The following is a 22631-nucleotide window of genomic DNA, read 5'->3' on the forward strand; positions in this document are numbered from 1 at the left end:
CTAAAGTCATCGTATGGTGGAGAACCCCTTTAATGTAGGATGCACCAGAAAAGGACGCACACTCACTACACTGATATCTAACATCTTAAAGACAAGGACGTATCTGAGATTTGTACCAAACACAGCGATATATCAGATTTCATTTCAGAATAGTCATTGTACATCAGATGATGACTAAAAGACAACGGCCGCAAGTTATCATGTACCGTGAAGAGTTCCACAACCCTGTTCACACTCAGCACGAGCCCATTACTCTTTTTTCTTTAGTTTTGACACAACATATTATTGCTGGAAACGCGAATGTACTTTACTGCAACATTTTCTTTCATACACAACTTCTATAAATTGACACAAGACAAATGTCTTCGTGTTTCTCTACTTCACTGTATAAAAGAGAACACCGGCTGATAAACTGGTTCATCTAATCTCATTGTAACAGTTCTGTTGGCAGAAAATAATTCAATATCCCAGATGGTGTCTGAATATGTACAAGAATATAACTACTATAATACTGCCCCTATATACAAGAATATAACTACTATAATACTGCTCCTATATACAAGAATATAACTACTATAATACTGCTCCTATATACAAGAATATTACTACTATAATACTGCTCCTATATACAAGAATATAACTACTATAATACTGCTCCTATATACAAGAATATAACTACTATAATACTGCCCCTATGTACAAGAATATAACTACTATAATACTGCTCCTATATACAAGAATATAACTACTATAATACTGCTCCTATATACAACAATATAACTACTATAATACTGCTCCTATATACAAGAATATATCTACTATAATACTGCCTCCTATATACAAGAATATTACTACTATAATACTGCTCCTATATACAAGAATATAACTACTATAATACTGCTCCTATATATAAGAATATAACTACTATAATACTGCCTCCTATATACAAGAATATAACTACTATAATACTGCCTCCTATATACAAGAATATAACTACTATAATACTGCTCCTATATACAAGAATATAACTACTATAATATTGCCTCCTATATACAAGAATATAACTACTATAATACTGCTCCTATATACAAGAATATAACTACTATAATACTGTTCCTATATACAAGAATATAACTACTATAATACTGCTCCTATATACAAGAATATAACTACTATAATACTGCTCCTATATACAAGAATATACCTACTATAATACTGCTCCTATATACAAGAATATAATTACTATAATACTGCCTCCTATATACAAGAATATAACTACTATAATACTGCTCCTATATACAAGAATATAACTACTATAATACTGCTCCTATATACAAGAATATAACTACTATAATACTGCTCCTATATACAAGAATATAACTACTATAATACTGCTCCTATATACAAGAATATAACTACTATAATACTGCTCCTATATACAAGAATATAACTACTATAATACTGCTCCTATATACAAGAATATAACTACTATAATACTGCTCCTATATACAAGAATATAACTACTATAATACTGCCTCCTATATACAAGAATATAACTACTATAATACTGCTCCTATATACAAGAATATACCTACTATAATATTGCCCCTATATACAAGAATATAACTACTATAATACTGCTCCTATATACAAGAATATATCTACTATAATACTGCTCTTATATACAAGAATATAACTACTATAATACTGCTCCTATATACAAGAATATATCTACTATAATACTGCTCTTATATACAAGAATATAACTACTATAATACTGCTCCTATATACAAGAATATAACTACTATAATACTGCTCCTATATACAAGAATATAACTACTATAATACTGCTCCTATATACAAGAATATAACTACTATAATACTGCTCCTATATACAAGAATATATCTACTATAATACTGCTCCTATATACAAGAATATAACTACTATAATACTGCTCCTATATACAAGAATATAACTACTATAATACTGCTCCTATATACAAGAATATAACTGCTGTAATACTGCCTCCTATATACAAGAATATAACTACTATAATACTGCCCCCTATATACAAGAATATAACTACTATAATACTGCTCCTATATACAAGAATATAACTACTATAATACTGTTGCTTGTGTTTGTTCCTATGTTTCGGTTGTTATGTCTTTTATTATATAAATTATATTTACTCAGTGAAGAGATTTCTGGGATGAATCACATGAGATTTTTGGGTCACGACTACTTTACATTGCGCCTCTTGAAGTCTCTTCATCGTGTCTCGGCCTCTCGTTGCGCTCACATTATCACCGCTTTTCGCGCAGAGTTTACATCTTAAGAGTCTTTCATGACCCTTAAGCAACAAAAAAAAAAGAGTCATCTGTGTGAAGGCCGGGCGCGATATTTACGTATTGTGGACATAGAGGAGGCGGGTGACTCCGCCTGTGACGTTACTATACGGTATAATCTGAGCAGGTGAATATTTACAGGGCTGTGACAATATATAGTGCAGTGGGAAACTGTCAGTAAAACAATAGAGAATTGCGCTCTGAGCCATTTTATAGCACCGGGCGCTGAGGGTATCGGTAAGTTATGGCCCTAACATTGGGCGGGGTCTCTATGAATAGTATCAGGGGGGTGATCGTCATACTGAGCCCCCCCCCCCCTCCGCCCCCCATATCAAAATATGTTACTAATCTTTTATGTAATTTCCCAGCATTCTCTATGTCAATGTTTCCCAACCAGGGTGCCTCCAGCTGTTGCAAAACTACAACTCCCAGCATGCTCGGACAGCCGTTGGCTGTCCGGGCATGCTGGGAGTTGTAGTTTTGCAACAGCTGGAGGCACTCTGATTGGGAAACACTGCACTATGTAATCGATACATTTCATGTAATTGACCTTCATTGATGTAAATATAGAAAAAAAATTAAATGTTTTAAATGAAAAATAAAACGCTGAGTACAAAGTCAATGCTGAGTTAAAGGGGTATTCCAGGGAAAAACTTTTTTTTTTTTCTTTCTTTTTTATATATATATATATATATATATATATTAACTGGCTCCAGAAAGTTAAACAGATTTGTAAATTACTTCTATTAAAAAATCTTTATCCTTCCAATAATTATCAGATGCTGAAGTTGAGTTGTTCTTTTCTGTCTGACAACAGTGCTCTCTGCTGGCATCTCTGCTTGTCTCGGGAACTGCACAGAGTAAAAGAAGATTGCTATGGGGATTTGCTTTTAAACTGGGCGGTTCCCTATGAGAGAGCACTTAGATAGAAAAGAACAACTCAACTTCAGCAGCTCATAAGTACTGAAAGGATTAAGATTTTTTAATAGAAGTAATTTACAATTCTGTTTAACTTTCTGGAGCCTCTGTCACAGGGGGAATGTAATCCTGATGCACAAATGTCTCAAATATTTGCACAAACTCAAATTTGCATTAAAACATCTGCAGCATTTTCTCTATTATGCACTGCTCATGGCATGCTCCCAAAAATGATCACAGAAATTTTGAAGATCACTAAAGTGTTAGATTAAATTAGGGTAGTAAAAACAAAATCTGCAATACCGCCTCGATGCAAATACTCAAAAAAAAAAGAAGACATTATATATATATATATATATATATATATATATATATACATATATACAAGCAATATCAATGATCAATATTGCACAATCCTGTATCTGTCCCCTGATGAACCCCATATTATATGTCTAGGGTGTGAAACATGTCGGGACACCACAAGGGACATTATATGAGTGTACTATAGAGCAGGATTTGTTGGTATGCGTTTAGGTTTTTGGGGGGCTCTGTCATATTTGGTCAGGCCTGAGACCCCCCTTTTTCTTCATCACTGCACACGATACAATTGTATATAATTGGAGTTTTTGATATTAAGGATCTGTTTTTTGTTTACCCTTTTGAATCTTAAGAATGATCTAATAACATTAACTCTTTAGAGCTTTTCCAATACCCCTGTGATAGTTGTCATATAGCTCCACAGTATCGGTGTCTCTTTCTAACTTTCATGTTCCCAAAAAGTGAGTGGAGTTTGGAAAAAGGCCCCGACCCATTGGACTGACCAAGAGGTTTGCGCCGCTAGAAAACCCATCAGACCAAAAATGGGTGGGGCATTTAATGAAGCACACATAGTTATTGACCCCATAATGCCCAGATATACAAGAGTATATTGCATGTTTGACCTAATGCAAAGTGCAGGAACAACGAAAATACATATACTGCCCAATGTTCCTGAACCTTATAGCAGGATCCAACAAGAACAGTATAATAGAGAAAAGAGAAGCACCGCCGCACGTCCACCATTTGTAATTTGATCTATTTGCTTCTCAGCATAAAATCAAACACTAACAGGTTGTTATTATACATTTTGATCAGAAAGTACAAGCCCACTCGCCACGTCAAGGCCACCTAGTCAGAGTGGGCCCCTAAACTAACACTGGCGTAGCGCTGGTCGGTGACCACTGCCTCCGAGACACCAAGTCCACAGGGGGAACAACCCAGTGGCCAGGCAGCCCCACTACTGCCCAACCAAGCCCCAAGCAAAGCCTCACAGTAACCATTACCGCCGCAGAGCACCGCACCAGTGTGAATACCTACCAAGTGCTCCCTGCCAGAGGGCTGGAGAATGCTAGGAGGAAACCCTTATGCCGTCTCCTGCTAATTAAAAATGTCTGTGCCGAATGGGTGGAGCGGAGCGTTTCCTCCTAGCATTCTCCAACCCTCTGGCAGGGAGCACTTGGTAGGTATTCACACTGGTGCGGTGCTCTGCGGCGATCATTGTCACCATGATGCTTTGTCTGTGGGGTTGTGTGGCCCGGAGCTAGGGGCTTGGTTGGGCAGCAGTGGGGCTGCTTGGCCACTGGGTCGCTCCTCCTGTGGGCGTGGTGTTGCGGTGGCGGTGGCCGACCGGCGCTATGCCAATGTTCGGTTAGGGACCCACACTAAATAGGTGGCCTTGACGTGGCGAGTGGGCTTGTACTTTTTGATCAAAATGTATAATAACAACCTGTTAGTGTTTGAATTTATGCTGAGAAGCAAATAGATCAAATTACAAATGGTGGATGTGCGGCTGTGTTTCTGTTTCTCTATTTTATTTTTACAAGAGCAGTATAATATTTTTAATGCAGAATATAAGAACGTAACAATTGTGTACAAAAAGCACAAACAAGAAAACACCAAAGTCCTGACGTGTTTCACCCGGATGGTGATGGGATCATCAGGGGACAAACTGGGGACAATACATCAGGAAAAACAAACTATCACTTAAGACAATGGTCTCCAAACTGTGGACCTCCAGATTAGGCAAAGCTACAACCCTCAGCATGCCATGATGCTGGCGGTCTGGGCATGCTGTGAGTTGTAGTTTTACAACATTTGGAGGTTTCAGTTCGAAGACCAGTGACCTAAGATAATGACCCCCAGATGCATAAAGCAGTGAAAGGCCTTAATAATGAGGCTGATAACCCCTGAGGAGGGGTCACTGGATAACACGAAACACGCAGTACTGTCAGATCAATGGAGTCACATTTCTCAATATCCGGTGCGGCAGACGTGCGGCTTACCTGACGGGGTTGCTGGTTAGGGAGACTCTCAGGGACTCTAGACAATTGAGGAGTTTGTCGTCGGTGATCCCAGAGCGCAGTTCATGCACATATTCCTGGGAGGACAGGGTGCACTCATGTTTATTGTTCTTCAGGCCGCCCTATAGAGTGGAGACATAAGGAGAGACAGTCAGCAGCAGAAATCAATGGATCCAAGTGCAACAAATGTGACAACCAAGTCAGCAAAGCTAATCCACTGCTGAAGCCATAAACATTCACCATATCTGCCAAAAACCCTAAAAACAGGAGCACAACTGTGGAAGCATATGTGGCATCCAATAACCAGAGACTGAAACTACCAGCATATAATGGTGAATGACAATGCTGTAATACAGTGGCCCCCATACTGTGGACCTCCAGATGTTACAAAACGACAACTCATACGTAGCATTTATAATCCCAATGGTCCGAAACTCAAATGTGGGGAAAAATAAGAACAGTCATGTTCTAAGCAGTGAAATGGGCAGATTGTAAAAATAGTTATGTGCAATGAGAAGACCCTACGTGTTTCACCTGGATAGTACCAAGATCATCAGGGGACAAACTGGAGAAATTATTTCAGAAAAACAACAATCAATTGCAGAACTACAACTCCCAGCAAATATAATGCCCAATGTTTTGAAACTTGATTGCAGGGCCCAACAAGAACAGTAATGTTTTAACCATCAAAATGTGCAGATTATAAAAAACAATCATGTACAAAGAGAAGACCCTACGTGTTTTACCACGATGGTGCTGGCATCATCAGGGGACAAATTGGGAAAAATACATTTGGGAAACAAATTATCAATTGTAGACCTACAGATATGGCAAAACTACAACTCTCAGCATTTATAATACCCAATTTTCCTAACCACAATTGCAGGGCCCAACAAGAACAGTAATGTTTTAACCAGTAAAAAGTGCAGATTATAAAAAAAAAAAAAATGATGTGCAATGATAAGACCCTACGTGTTTCACCTGGATGGTGCCGGCATTATCAGAAGACAAATTGGGGCAAATACATCAGAGAAACAAATTATCAATTGTACAACTCAACGGCTGACCGGGCATACTGGGAGTTGTAGTTTTGCAAAATCTGGAGGTTCGCAGTTTGAGGACCACTGACGTAACGAGACTGAAATTATTTTTTAACAGGACGTTTCACACACATAGAAATGTTCAGTTTCCTCTATAAGACTAAACGCTGCCGCAGGAAGATTACGGAGTCCCATCTGAGGTGAAGACTTGAAGGACAAGCCTGAGAGCTCAGATCCGCCATAAAGCTTCTCTCCTAATCAGAAGTTTACACTGGTGACTCCAGGAGTCATCGCCGGCCGCCTCCAGAGACCTCACTAATTCCTGCGCCTTATACCATAAATCCTTTTATATCAAACTAAATGATCCGTGAACAAGAAGGGAAAAAAAATCACCTACAATAAAGGAAGAATCCAGAAGTCATTACCCTGTGCAACCCTCTAGGGGCCGACCCCGGGGGCCACACCATACCGGCATCCTAAGTTTTAGTCAACAAAGTCCAATTAAATCGAGACATTTAGTAAAGATCCATTAAAAGTGACCAAAACATGGATAAAAAAAAAAACTAAAAAAACATTAATTTTAAATGGATCTTTACCATTTTTTATTTTATTTTATTGGAAGCCGGTAACTCCGACTTTTCAGACCTGTGTGGGGAGATGATCGGCATCTTCAATTTTCTATTTTTCCATGATACAGATACCAGGGCCAGACAGTTTCAACTGCTACAAAGTAACAGAATTAATAAAATAAATAGGAAGAGATGGTGATTTTTTTAAAATTATTATTATTTCTTTTTTTCTTATTCTTTTTCTTTTAATAATAATTTTAGTTACCCTACAGGAAATGAAAAATCTAGGACTTTGTGTAAACCACTGTGATACTGCTGTAATGAAAGCTGAGAGGTCTACTAGTTAGTGCACTAAGAGGAGTAAGATGGCAGGACTAGGGGCCTAAGTGTACTAGGAGGAGTAAGATGGCAGGACTAGGGGCCTAAGTGTACTAGGAGGAGTAAGATGGCAGGACTAGGGGCCTAGGTGTACTAGGAGGAGTAGGATGGCAGGACTAGGAGCTAGGTGTACTAGGAGGAGTAAGATGGCAGGACTACGGGCCTAGGTGTACTAGGAGGAGTAGGATGGCAGGACTAGGGGCCTAGGTGTACTAAGAGGAGTAAGATGGCAGGACTAGGGGCCTAGGTGTACTAGGAGGAGTAGGATGGCAGGACTAGGGGCTAGGTGTACTAGGAGGAGTAAGATGGCAGGACTAGGGGCCTAAGTGTACTAGGAGGAGTAAGATGGCAGGACTACGGGCCTAGGTGTACTAGGGGGAGTAAGATGGCAGGACTAGGGGCCTAAGTGTACTAGGAGGAGTAAGATGGCAGGACTAGGGGCCTAAGTGTACTAGGAGGAGTAAGATGGCAGGACTAGGGGCCTAAGTGTACTAGGGGGAGTAAGATGGCAGGACTAGGGGCCTAAGTGTACTAGGAGGAGTAAGATGGCAGGACTAGGGGCCTAAGTGTACTAGGAGGAGTAAGATGTCAGGACTAGGGGCCTAGGTGTACTAGGGGGAGTAAGATGGCAGGACTAGGGGCCTAGGTGTACTAGGAGGAGTAAGATGGCAGGACTAGGGGCCTAGGTGTACTAGGAGGAGTAAGATGGCAGGACTAGGGGCCTAGGTGTACTAGGGGGAGTAAGATGGCAGGACTAGGGGCCTGGGTGTACTAGGAGGAGTAAGATGGCAGGACTAGGGGCCTAGGTATACTAGGGGGAGTAAGATGGCAGGACTAGGGGCCTGGGTGTACTAGGAGGAGTAAGATGGCAGGACTAGGGGCCTAGGTGTACTAGGAGGAGTAAGATGGCAGGACTAGGGGCCTAGGTGTACTAGAGGGAGTAAGATGGCAGGACTACGGGCCTAAGTGTACTAAGAGGAGTAAGATGGCAGGACTAGGGGCCTAAGTGTACTAGAAGAAGTAAGATGGCAGGACTAGGGGCCTAGGTGTACTAGGGGAAGTAAGATGGCAGGACTAGGGGCCTAGGTGTACTAGGAGGAGTAAGATGGCAGGACTAGGGGCCTAGGTGTACTAGGAGGAGTAAGATGGCAGGACTAGGGGCCTAAGTGTACTAGGAGGAGTAAGATGGCAGGACTAGGGGCCTAGGTGTACTAAGAGGAGTAAGATGGCAGGACTAGGGGCCTAGGTGTACTAGGAGGAGTAGGATGGCAGGACTAGGGGCCTAGGTGTACTAAGAGTAGTAAGATGGCAGGACAAGGGGCCTAGGTGTACTAGGAGGAGTAGGATGGCAGGACTAGGGGCCTAGGTGTACTAAGAGGAGTAAGATGGCAGGACTAGGGGCCTAGGTGTACTAGGAGGAGTAAGATGGCAGGACTAGGGGCCTAGGTGTACTAGGAGGAGTAAGATGGCAGGACTAGGGGCCTAGGTGTACTAGGAGAAGTAAGATGGCAGGACTAGGGGCCTAGGTGTACTAAGAGGAGTAAGATGGCAGGACTAGGGGCCTAGGTGTACTAAGAGGAGTAAGATGGCAGGACTAGGGGCATAGGTGTACTAGGAGGAGTAAGATGGCAGGACTAGGGGCCTAGGTGTACTAAGAGGAGTAAGATGGCAGGACTAGGGGCCTAGGTGTACTAGAGAGAGTAAGATGGCAGGACTAGGGATCTAGGTGTACTAGGAGGAGTAGGATGGCAGAAATAGGGGCCTAGGTGTACTAGAGGGAGTAAGATGGCAGGACTAGGGGCCTAGGTGTACTAGAGGGAGTAAGATGGCAGGACTAGGGGCCTAAGTGTATTTGAGGAGTAAGATGGCAGGACTAGGGGCCTAGGTGTACTAGGAGGAGTAAGATGGCAGGACTAGGGCCTAGGTGTACTATAGAGAGTGAGATGGCAGGACTAGGGGCCTAAGTGTATTTGAGGAGTAAGATGGCAGGACAAGGGGCCTAGGTGTACTAGGAGGAGTAGGATGGCAGGACTAGGGGCCTAGGTGTACTAAGAGGAGTAAGATGGCAGGACTAGGGGCCTAGGTGTACTAGGAGAAGTAAGATGGCAGGACTACGGGCCTAGGTGTACTATAGAGAGTGAGATGGCAGGACTAGGGGCCTAAGTGTATTTGAGGAGTAAGATGGCAGGACTAGGGGCCTAGGTGTACTAGGAGGAGTAAGATGGCAGGACTACGGGCCTAGGTGTACTATAGAGAGTGAGATGGCAGGACTAGGGCCTAGGTGTACTATAGAGAGTAGGATGGCAGGACAAGGGGCCTAAGTGTATTTGAAGGAGTGTGGACATAGATGGGCACCACCCAGTACCCAACCATTTCAATGCGATGATCTAAGGACCAATAAACACCTGAGGTTAGAGTTATTGGAGGTGGCTGTTAGAGATGAGAGAAGTTACAGCAATTCGATTGGTCACTAACCTCGCGGCTGGTGACTTTCCTAGGACTGTATCCACCTTTTCCAGTCACCAGAGCGATCGCTGTATATGACGGATTTCTGTAACTTCGCTAATCTCTAGTGGCTGTGATCCTGATAAGAACATCCTGAATCTGATGACTATGGAAAAGTATTCATACCCCCTGCATATTCATGGATCTTTATTATTTCCGTAGTCACAGAACTGATGATGGCGGCGGCGGCGGCGGTTTACGGATTTTCCTTATCTTACAACACATGCAGCAAGCTTTCCTATATTGTATCATAAATTATTTGCGTGATTTGCTTGTTCCCAGAATCTGCTTTTAAACTTATCAAAGTGAATGTGTCGCCAACTAATCCAATCCGAGGTGATGACTGACAATGTCATAAAGACATCGCCTCCTCCCACCGCGCACATTACACCGGGAGGTTCTGCCAATAATGGACTAGGCGGCAGATAATGGGGCTTCGTGTTCACCAAACCAATGATTTCATGGTTATTGTCAAACTATAACTCCCATCATGCTGCAGGGAGGACCTACCTACATACAATGGGGGACCAACCTATCCCTCACCCAACACGATTCTACTGTGTGGGGAACATAAGTGAAAAGTGCGAAGCTTAAAGGGGTACTCCAGAGGAAGAGAGTTCTGAAGATTTGTAAGTTACTTCTATATAAAATTCGTAATCCGTCCAGTACTTATCAGCTGCTGTATGCTCCACAGGAAGTTGTGTAGTTCTTTCCAGTCTGATCACAGTGCTCTCTGCTGACACCTAAGTCCGTGCCAGGAACTGTCCAGAGTAGGAGAGGTTTGCTATGGGGATTTGCTTCTGCTCTGGACAGTTCCTGACACGGACAGAGGTGTCAGCAGAGAGCACTGTGGTCAGACTGGAAAGAACTACACAACTTCCTGTGGAGCATACAGCAGCTGATGAGAACTGGAAGGATTAAGACTTTTAAATAGAAGTAATTTACAAATCTGGTAATATTTTTCTAATGAGTATATAGTGAGTAAATATAGTGTATAGCAGTATTTTCCAAACAGTGCTTCTCCAGCTGTTGCAAAACTATTTTGCAACAGCTGGAGGCACCCAGGTTGGGAAACACTGCCTCATTTGTACATTAATACTGCAGATGGACACTTGCCCGACCCTTCTCTCCTCCATTGATCAGTGTTTCCCAACCAGTGTGCCTCCAGATGTTGCAAAACTACAACTCCCAGCATGTCCGGACAGTCGTTGACTCGCTGGGCATGCTGAGAGTTGTAGTTCTGCAGCAGCTAATAGGATCCGCCAAGTGCTGCTGGTGTCCACTTTGAGATGTATCCATTACCAATTGAATTCAGTGTTTCCCAACCAGGGTGCCTCCAGCTGTTGCAAAACTACAACTCCCAGCATGCCCGGACAGTCGTTGACTCTCCGGGCATGCTGAGAGTTGTAGTTCTGCAGCAGCTAATAGGGTCAGTCAAGTGCTGCTGGTGTTCACTTTGAGACAAATCCATCACCGCTTGAATTCAGTGTTTCCCAACCAGGGTGCCTCCAGCTGTTGCAAATCTACAACTCCCAGCATGCCCGAACAGTGGTTGCCTCTCCGGGCATGCTGAGAGTTGTAGTTCTGCAGCAGCTAATAGGGTCAGTCAAGTTCTGCTGGTGTTCACTTTGAGACGTATCCATCACCGCTTGAATTCAGTGTTTCTCAACCAGGGTGCCTCCAGCTGTTGCAAAACTACAACTCCCAGCATGCCCGGACAGCCTTTGGCTGTCCGGGCATGCTGGGAATTGTAGTTTTGCAACAGCTAGTGGTACCCTGGATGAGAAGCACTGCTCTACGATGACATGTGACGCGCACATCGCCCTCCTATTTCCACCATGTAATTCATGTTTAATAACTCAGAAAAAGACAAAAAAGCGAAACAAAAAAGAAAAACGTAGTTCGGCATAAAACAGGAATTAACCCCTTGTGACATTATCATCACATGCAATAAGGCAGCCATTAAACCAGCCAGGAATGAGCAGCCCTGTCTGAAAACAATGGCGTCCCGCAGGTTACAATAATTGGCGCCATATTTAATAGGCCGGTAAGACAATAATCGCTTAATTATTATTAACATCCTGCTCTGCCGCAGAACAAAGGAAGGAGCTGGAGAGCGGAGGGTTAATAATGGAGATTGTAATTAGCGTCCCCGCGTGAGATTAATGGAAATTACCGGTGTGCCCGTCTGATCTGCACAGAAATCCTGGTAATAATAATAGGGCGGCCGACAATTAGCGTATATCAGGGCGCGGGCGCGAGCGGCAGCTTTACCCCTCATTTGATGCTCATTAGGACACAAGTGATTATTCTGCCAAAGCTTCTCCACCCAGCGCCGCGCACAAGTACAAAGGGTCAGAGGTGGTCGGAGCCATCGGTAATTTCACCACGATCCTTCCTGTTTCCTTCGGCAATAAAACTCAGCATTAAACGCAGAGACTCCCTCCCAATGCCAGGAAATTGGGTTCTAAATCTTGGCGACGTCCATTTTGGCTTCCCGGTGTGAAAAAGTCAAGGCTCTGCCGTTCCTTCCTCTCGTGGATGTTCATGTTTATTTACAATTGCGTCCGGGCTCCGAAAACTCATTTAATCCGAAATCAAATTTCTACTCTTCGCGATTTCGTAGCTAATAAAACGCGGCTTGTAAAACAAAGGCAAGCCGGTATACTGGGGGTTAATCTAGAGAAGATGAGGAAAACGTATATAATATGTCATACAGCATGTCCGGCACCGGCGCCATCACACGCAGCACGAATCGCAGCCATTCTGCGCTATTCCTAAACACTGAAAATGCTGCTTCAAACAATACATAAAGCGTCAAACACAGAAAACGTTACGGCTTCACAGGAGACAAAAAGACTCGGCGCTTTACTGTAAATGTGGTAAAAATCCCAGGTAACTATCACAGGTAAATCACAGATTCCCTCACAAAGATAAAAATACAATAAAGTACAATAAAGTGTTTATCTGTGGATGTGAATTTATTGGGTTGAAGTCAATGGGGAAAATCCATAATAAATCTGCAGCTGATCCAACACTAGTGTTGAGCGGCATAGGCCATATTCGAATTCGCGAATATTCGCGAATATATGGACGAATATTCGTCATTTATTCGCGAATATTCGCATATTCGTTATATTCTCGTTTTATTTTCGCATATGCGAAACTTTGCGTATGCGAAAATTAACATATGTGAAAATTAGCATATTTAAAAGTAGTATACGCATATGCTAATTTTCGCATATGCGAATTTCCGCACGCCAGTCTCACACAGTAGTATTAGAGCCTTCTTTACACCACACAAGCTGGAAGCAGAGAGGGATGATCACTGTGATGTGTGCTGTGAAGAAAAAAAAAAATAAAAAAAACGAATATTCGTAATTACGAATATATAGCGCTATATTCGCGAAATTCGCAAATTCGCGAATATGCGATATTCGCGAATAATATTCGAATTGCGAATATTCGCGAGCAACACTATCCAACACAACAATTGACACATTAGATCGGATTTCCTAAGAGTGTTTGTAGATTTCCTTGTGGGTCTTAATTCCCTATAATTTATTTCCCACGGTATTTATAAGGTTTCCCTACATTTTCCACTTTCCCTACATTTTGTTTGTTTTTTACACCCGCTCCGATCTGTCTGATTTTCCTCATCTCCAATACACTACATTTTCTGTGGAAACCTTAGTAAATATGTTGGCTTTTTGTGAAAATGTTGGGGACACGCCCCCTTTTTGATGTCCACGCCCCTTTTTGACGACTGCGCCCACATTTTCCTGATGACCACGCCCGTTTTCAGATTTGCTCCATAAAATGAGAGAGTTATTCGGGTTCTTTTCAGTTCTAGCACAAATTCTGGCGCACAACCCGAGAAAACATGTTGGGTTTACAATAGTAAATCAGGGACATAATTGTAGATGAAACATTCACAGCAGGTGAAATGCCGCTCAGATTTTGCGCAGATTTTCTCCACCGTGTGTCGCTGAGGTATTGGAAATCTTATCTCCTATGCTGTTACTATAAGGCCGAGTTCACACTAAGGAATTTCCAATTGGAATCCGCTTTGAAATTCCTTCCGCAGCAGTAACCCATCGCTTATTATTATAAATAACATTATATCATTTGTTGTTGTTGTTATTATTAATAATAATAATAAAAACATTGTATAATTTATTGGATTCCGGTAATTGTGCGCAGGAGGCGGGGCCCTGCTAGCTGGCCACCCCTGCTTCTTTCCGTCTCCTTAATCAGCCGTCCCGTTAATTAGCATATTCATATTCTGGGACTCCACATCCTAGTGACGCGAGTCCCATGTCACGTGAGCGCTGAGCTGCCGGTAGAGCGCATGCACTGACAGCTCTCATGTCCTGATGATGTCAGAGTCACATGAGAGCTGTATGGAAGCTGCCGGTGCATGCGCTCTACCTACAGAGCTCAGCGCTCATGTGACGTGTGACTTAAGTTACTAGGGTGTGGAGTCGGAGAATATGAATATGCTAATTAAGGGGGCGGCTGATTGAGGAGACAAGAAGAAGCAGGGGTGGCCAGCCGGCGGGGCCCCGCCTCCTGCGCGCAATTACCTGAATCCAGAAGGGGAACTTCCCCAGCCAATATCTCGGGAACCACAGCACCGATTATAATAAGTGACCCCTCTTTGGACTCCTGGTCACCCACACAATAACCCAGTGTATTGGGCTTAGTCTGGGTGATCAGGGTGACAGGTTTCCTTTAAGGGAACCAACTCCAACTCCAGTTCATAAAAAGCTAGTAACAGTGTAATGGTAATCTTACAGCATAGCCGTCTAGACAAGCGCAGATCCTTCCTAAGCATATCCATTACTGTCTGCCAGGTGCAAACTAACATCACCTTATGGGAGAGAAAGCTTTTAAACGAATAAAAAAAAAATAGCCAAAAATGTTCCTCAAAAAGCAACACATGTCTATCTATGAATAAATAATTACATGAAAAAATATATTACGGCCTAAAATGTAGCGTTCGCTGATGTCTTTGCAGCTGATCCTTATTATAAAGATTGATCTCCGTCTATTTTACGGATATATTGGAATTATTTAGCGCAGAATTTTTTTTTATCTGCCCCATAAAAAGACCGACCCAAAGTGATACATAACGGAATAAAATGTAACGTGAAGCTCAGGAGACGAGTGATACATTGTATCCAGCAACTTCGGGAGTTTTCTGAATCTTTGACTTTGTTATTCTGATCCGTTCCATGGAAATCTGCTGACATATGGCTCGAGAAAGAACATTGTAGAAGAGAAGTTATTTAAAAATTAAAAAAAATGAAATAAAAAAAAAACCTTAAGTAAAATAAGACGGAGATAATTGAAAATCCGTGACAGGAGACGTGGAAACAAAAACTGCAAATTGATTTCTGATGGTAAACATCTACTATTAGCTCGGAAACAGCTGCCGCCCCGTCAGAACGCTGCGAGTGACAGCTTCATTAGCATAAAAGTGACATCACCGCCACATTGTACATCACACCCGGGACAGGGCCGCCGCAACACACACATCAACTTCACTTAAAGGGGCAGAACGTAAAAAAATGATTTGGCGCAGTATATAAATAAAAACCACCGCCATGGAGTCACATTTTTTCCATCAATAGAGCCGAGTGACAAATTGTACTTTCTACCATATATTGTATTACAACGCCGTCCACCCAACAAGCCCTCTAAGTGCGAACCGAGCGCTTCCTGCATCCTAAGTCACGACGGGGTTCCCCCAAAGAACAGTAGACACCGCCATCTACTGACCACATCTGGTATTGCAGCCCCTTTGAATTGAATGGGGATAGTCGCTCTTTAAATGGGTACTCCGGTGAAAAACAAATTTTTTTTTAAAGGGGTTATCCAGGAAAAAACTTTTTTTTATATATCAACTGGCTCCAGAAAGTTAAAAAGATTTGTAAATTACTTCAATAAACAAATCTTAATCCTTTGAGTACTTATGAGCTGCTGAAGTTGAGCTGTTCTTTTCTATCTAAGTGCTCTCTGATGACACCTGTCTCGGGAACTGTCCAGAGTAGAAGCAAATCCCCATAGCAAACTTCTTCTACTCTGTGCAGTTCCCGAGACCACAGAGATGTCAGCAGAGAGCACTGTTGCCAGACAGAAAAGAACAACTCAACTTCAGCAGCTGATAATTATTGGAAGGATTAAGATTTTTTTAATAGAAGTCATTTACAAATCTGTTTAACTTTCTGGAGCCAGTTGATATTAAAAGAAAAGTTTTTTTTCCTGGATAACCCCTTTTAATCAACTGGTGCCAGAACATTAAACAGATTTGTAAATTACTTTTATTTAAAAATCTTAATCCTTCCGGTACTTATCAGCTGCTGTATGCTCCACAGGAAGTTGTGTAGTTCTTTCCAGTCTGACCACAGTGCTCTCTGCTGACACCTCTGTCCGTGTCAGGAACTGTCCAGAGCAAGATAGGTTTGCTATGGGGATTTGCTTCTGCTCTTGACAGTTCCTGACACGGACAGAGGTGTCAGCAGAGAGCACTGAGGTCAGACTTGGAAGAACAACAACCTCCTATGGAGCATACAGCAGCTGATAAGTACTGGAAGGATTCAGATTTTTAAATAAAAGTAATTTACAAATCTGTTTAATGTTCTGGCACCAGTTGATTTAAAGGGGTATTCCAGGAAAAAACTTTTCTTATTATATCAACTGGCTCCAGAACATTAAACAGATTTGTAAATTACTTTTATTTAAAAATCTTAATCCTTCCAGTACTTATCAGCTGCTGTATGCTCAACAGGAAGTTGTGTAGTTCTTTCCAGTCTGACCACAGTGCTCTCTGCTGACACCTCTATCCGTGTCAGGAACTGTCCAGAGCAGGAGAGGTTTGCTATGGGGATCTGCTCCTACTCTGGACAGTTCCTGAGACAGAGAGAGGTGTCAGCCGAGAGCACTGTGGTCAGACTGGAAAGGACTACACAACTTCCTGTGGAGCCTACAGCAGCTGATAAGTACTGGAAGCATTGAAGATTTTTAAAAAGAAGTAATGTACAAATCTGTTTAATGTTCTGGCATCAAATGATAAAAAAAATAATAATAATAATTGTATTTCACCGGAGTACCCCTATAAAATACAATGATGCCTATGTCCCATCTACTGGTCACATCTGGTATTGCAGCCCCCATCCACTGAATGAGGCTAGTGGCCCTTTAACCCCTTAAGGACTCAGGGTTTTTCCGTTTTTGCACTTTCGTTTTTTCCTCCTTACCTTTTAAAAATCATATTCCTTTCAATTTTCCACCTAAAAATCCATATTATGGCTTATTTTTTGCGTCGCCAATTCTACTTTGCAGTGACATTAGTCATTTTACCCAAAAATGCACGGCGAAACGGAAAAAAAAATCATTGTGTGACAAAATCGAAAAAAAAAAACGCCATTTTGTAACTTTTGGGGGCTTTCGTTTCTACGCAGTGCATATTTCGGTAAAAATTACACCTTATCATTATTCTGTAGGTCCATACGGTTAAAATGATCCCCTACTTATATAGGTTGGATTATGTCATACTTCTGGAAAAAATCATTACTACATGCAGGAAAATTTATACGTTTAAAAATGTCATCTTCTGACCCCTATAACTTTTTTATTTTTCCACGTACAGGGCGGTATGAGGGCTCATTTTTTGCGCCGTGATCTGAAGTTTTTATCGGTATGATTTTTGTTTTGATCGGACTTATTGATCACTTTTTATTCATTTTTTAATGGTATAAAAAGTGACCAAAATACGCTTTTTTGGACTTTGGAATTTTTTTGCGCGTACGCCATTGACCGTACGGCTTAATTAATGATATATTTTTATAGTTCGGACATTTACGCACGCGGCGATACCACATATGTTTATTTTTTATTTTTTTTACACTGTTTTATTTTTTTTATGGGAAAAGGGGGGTGATTCAAACTTTTATTAGGGAAGGGGTTAAATGACCTTTATTAACACTTTTTTTTTACATTTTTTTTGCAGTGTTATAGGTCCCATAGGGACCTATAACACTGCACACACTGATCTCTTATACTGATCATTATTATCCCATAGGGACCTATAACACTGCACACACTGATCTCTTATACTGATCATTATTATCCCATAGGGACCTATAACACTGCACACACTGATCTCTTATACTGATCATTATTATCCCATAGGGACCTATAACACTGCACACACTGATCTCTTATACTGATCATTCTTATCCCATAGGGAACTATAACACTGCACACACTGATCTCTTATACTGATCATTCTTATCCCATAGGGACCTATATCACTGCACACACTGATCTCTTATACTGATCATTGTTATCCCATAGGGACCTATAACACTGCACACACTGATCTCCTATGCTGATCACTGGTGTGCATTAACACGCCTGTGATCAGCATTATCGCTGCTTGACTGCTCCTGCCTGGATCTCAGGCACGGAGCAGTCATTCGTCGATCGGACACCGGGGAGGCAGGTAAGGGCCCTCCCGGTGTCCGATCAGCTGTTCGGGACGCCGCGATTTCACCGCGGCGGTCCCGAACAGCCCGACTGAGCAGCCGGGTCACTTTCACTTTCACTTTAGAAGCGGCGTTCAGCTTTGACCGCCGCTTCTAAAGGGTTAATACCGCACATCGCCGTGATCGTCGATGTGTGGTATTAGCCGCGGGTCCCGGCCGTTGATTAGCGCCGGGACCGACGCGATATGATGCGGGATCGCGGCGCGATCCCGCTTCATATCGCGGGAGCCGGCGCAGGACGTAAATATACGTCCTGCGTCGTTAAGGGGTTAAAGGGGTACTACCATGGAAAACTTTTTTTTTTTTTTTTTAAATCAACTGGTGCCAGAAAGTTAAACAGATTTGTAAATGACTTCTATTAAAAAATCTTAATCCTTCCAGTACTTTTTAGGGGCTGTATACTACAGAGGAAATGCTTATCTTTTTAGATTTCTCTGATGTCCTGACCACAGTGCTCTCTGCTGACCTCTGCTGTCCATTTTAGAAACTGTCCAGAGCAGCATATGTTTGCTATGGGGATTTTCTCCTGCTCTGGACAGTTCCTAAAATGGACAGCAGAGAGCACTGTGGTCATGACATCAGAGGAAATAAATGTCTTTTTTAAGATTTCTCCTTAGTATACAACCCCTAATAAGTACTGGAAGGATTAAGATTTTTTAATAGAAGTGATTTACAAATCTGTTTAACTTTCTGGCACCAGTTGATGTTTTCCACAGGAGTACCCCTTTAAACCACCAGCGCGTCCCTCCATAGCATTCAGTGTCCTCCCATATTTGCTTCTATTCTAGAATATGTTACATTTTGTCCCAATGTTTCTCCGTGTAGCAGATTTCAGGCTCCCGCGACTTGATGTGATTAGGCGTCTGGTATCTCCGGATTACAGGGAGATCGGCGCTAACACTATGAGAGGTGTCACCTATTGTTTTCTAATCACCTAAACCCTCGCCGCGTCTCCGCCGTTCACATACACAGAGTTCCGTTAATGCGCAAATAGTTCATCTGCCAGGAAAGCTTAAGGCAGACGGAATTACTTTATTTATTTCACGACTTGGCACTTTAGAATTGCTGAGTTAAACAAAAAACGGAATTTTTTTTTCCAGCTCTATAAAGTTGGAAAGAAAAGAAGACGGATGAATATTCTAACAGGAGGATTTGGGTTATTCCTGGTAATGGCGCAGCCGGTACCAACAAATCCGGAAGCCACCAAAACCGTTATTTACCGTCCTGGCGCAAAGATTGGAGGGAAACGCAACAATTATCACAAAAGAGACGGCGAGAACGAAGAACAGTGACCCTTCCTATTCTGTAAGACAGGGTTTTCCAACGAGGGTGCCTCCAGCTGTTGCAAAACTACAACTCCTAGCATGCCCGGACAGCCAAAGGCTGTCCGGGCATGCTGGGAGTTGTAGTTTTGCAATAGTCGGAGGCCCCCTGGTCGGGAAACACTGCTGTAAATAAAGCAAGTATAGATGTATGGAAAAGTAAGTGAACCCCCTGCATCACTGGGATTTCTTCATTGATTACTAATAAAGAACTCACCCAAGATTTCCACTCAAGAGCTGGTCCTACAAGACTCCTGCTAATGGGAACGGTGTTCCTGCTGTGAAAAAAAAGTGCAGGAACTCAGTTCCCACAGGTTCCTGCAGGACTTGGCGACGGTAAAGACAAACACCCAGCAATGGCGCCCACAGCTCAGGTGGCCCGTCTCTATAACACGTCTTCTGAAGTCTGAAGGTTGTTTGCACTGAGGCACTGTTCACACTGACCAGTCTTTCTTAAAGGGGTACTCCAGTGGAAAACTTTTTTTTTTTTAAATCAACTGGTGCCAGAAAGTTAAACAGATTTGTAAATTACTTCTATTAAAAAAAATCTTAATCCTTCCAGTACTTATTAGCTGTAGAATGCTACAGAGGAAATTATTTTCTTTTTTGGAACACAGAGCTCTCTGCTGACATCACGAGCACAGTGCTCTCTGCTGACATCTCTGTCCATTTTAAGAACTGTCCAGAGTAGGAGAAAATCCCCATAGCAAACCCCATGCTGCTCTGGACAGTTCCTAAAAATGGACAGAGATGTCAGCAGAGAGCACTGTGGTCGTGATTCAGCAGAGAGCTCTGTAGTATTCAGCAGCTAATAAATTTGGGAAGGATTAAGATTTTTCAACAGAAGTAATTTACAAATCTGTTTAATTTTCTGGCACCAGTTGATTTAAAAAAGAAAAAGTTTTCCACCAGAGTACCCCTTTAATATGGACAGATCTGTCTGTATCCAGGCTGTGTGCCCCTTTATGTAATGGGTAAAGCCCCTGAGATTCCCGCCCTTCCCTTCTCATCAACTACATTGTAACATGTTTATTATTTATCACTAAAAATAGTTAATAATAATCAATTAAAATAATAGGTATTTTGCCCTTTTCCCCTGCTCTGTGGATGTTTACCCAATAGCTCTGAATATCAGTGTGCTATTAGATTAGTTATTGTGTTCGCCCCATGTGTCCGTCCCAATACTTGGATGTCATGGTGGATAAGAAACCCCACTGTAGCCTCCATCCTTTAGTCTATTTAAAACACTGCATATCCTAAATAGTTTTATATTCCCAAATCCATATAAATTATGGCAATATTGTAACGTACCGGTCAGGTGACAGGAGGTGGATCCACTGAACCAGAGGGGCAATGACGTGGGCCGTATCAGGGGAACGGAATCTAAGGGACTACTGGTCTTCACCAGGGCCCGCCGCAAAGCGGGATGGTCTTGCTGTGGCAGGTAGCCCCCAGGTCGTTCCACCCGATAGCGACTCGACCCCTCTGGTAGCTGAGAATGGCGCGGTACAGGAGGAACGGACAGAAGAGTAGTCAGAAGTAGCAGAGGTCAGGGCTGGCGGAACAGGTTCATAGGCGATAGTCAGGCAACAGGTCAGGGCAGGCAGTACGGGTTCAATAGCGGTAGTCACGGGCAACGGGTCAACAACAGGCAAGGGCAACACTGAACACTGGAAATGCTTTCACTCAGCACAAGGCACTAAAGATCCGGCGAAGGCAGGAAGGGGCAGGAGACATTTACAGGGGCCGTATGGGCCAGGCACCAATCAATGGTGCGCTGGCCCTTTAAATTTCATGAAGCCAGCACGCGCGCGCACCCTAAGGAGCGGGCGTGCGCCGCGCGCGTCGGGAGACAGAAGCAGCGCAGGAGGACGGGGCTGCAGGAACGGGGACACGGGATGCAGCGCGTGTGCGGGGATCAGCCGCCACGCTAACCGCATCCCTGCTGGAGGAGTCCCTGCGCTCTCGGTCAACAGACGGGGGCAGGGGCAGCGAGCGCTCCGGTACGGAGGAGGGGACTGGAGCGTTCACTGTAACAAATATTGCACTCATCATTATTTTGGGAGCATCCTATGAAGTGTGGATGGATAATGAGTGTCACCAATATTAAAGGGGTACTCTACCGCTAGACATCTTATCCCTTACACAAAGGATAGGGGACAAGATGTCTGATCGCCGGGTTCCCGCCGCTAGTGACCCCTGCGATCTTGGCTGCGGCACCCCAGAAATCTAGTCCACGAATGGCTGATGATGAGGGGCGGAGGCTTGTGACGTCACAGCCACACACCCTCAATGTAAGTCTTTGGGAGGGGACGTGACGGCCATCATGCCCCCCTCCCATAGACTTGCATTGAGGGGGTGTGGTTGTGACGTCACAAGCCTCCGGTGCTGCAGGGAGATCGTCTGGTCCCCATGGGCAGGACCCCTCCGACCAGACATTTTATCCCCTATCCTTTAGATAGGGGATAAATGTCTAGGCGTGGAGTACCCCTTTAAAGAGTCTGCACTAGAAGAGGGGACAGGTTTAGGGTTATGGGGGATGTTGTGCCCCCTTTCTCAATGTAAGCCCCTTTGGTATCAGGGAGGTGTCTTGGTGTAAGGCCAGCATTACTGGGCGGTAATAAAAACTCCTTCCATATGTATAACTCAAAAGGCAAAA

General features: G+C 43.0%; 1 protein-coding gene across 1 annotated transcript in view; it reads right to left on the reverse strand.

The window, feature by feature from the left end:
* DIAPH2 (diaphanous related formin 2) overlaps positions 1-22631 on the reverse strand; it is a gene marked incomplete in the record, with an annotated part of 1463478 nt that overhangs the window by 1199328 nt on the left and 241519 nt on the right. The window contains 1 exon segment of the mRNA XM_056540556.1: positions 5589-5728. Within this exon segment, the coding sequence (XP_056396531.1) occupies positions 5589-5728 (140 nt within the window).

The sequence above is a fragment of the Hyla sarda genome, chromosome 9 (assembly GCF_029499605.1).
Source record: "Hyla sarda isolate aHylSar1 chromosome 9, aHylSar1.hap1, whole genome shotgun sequence".
Lineage (NCBI taxonomy): Eukaryota > Metazoa > Chordata > Amphibia > Anura > Hylidae > Hyla > Hyla sarda.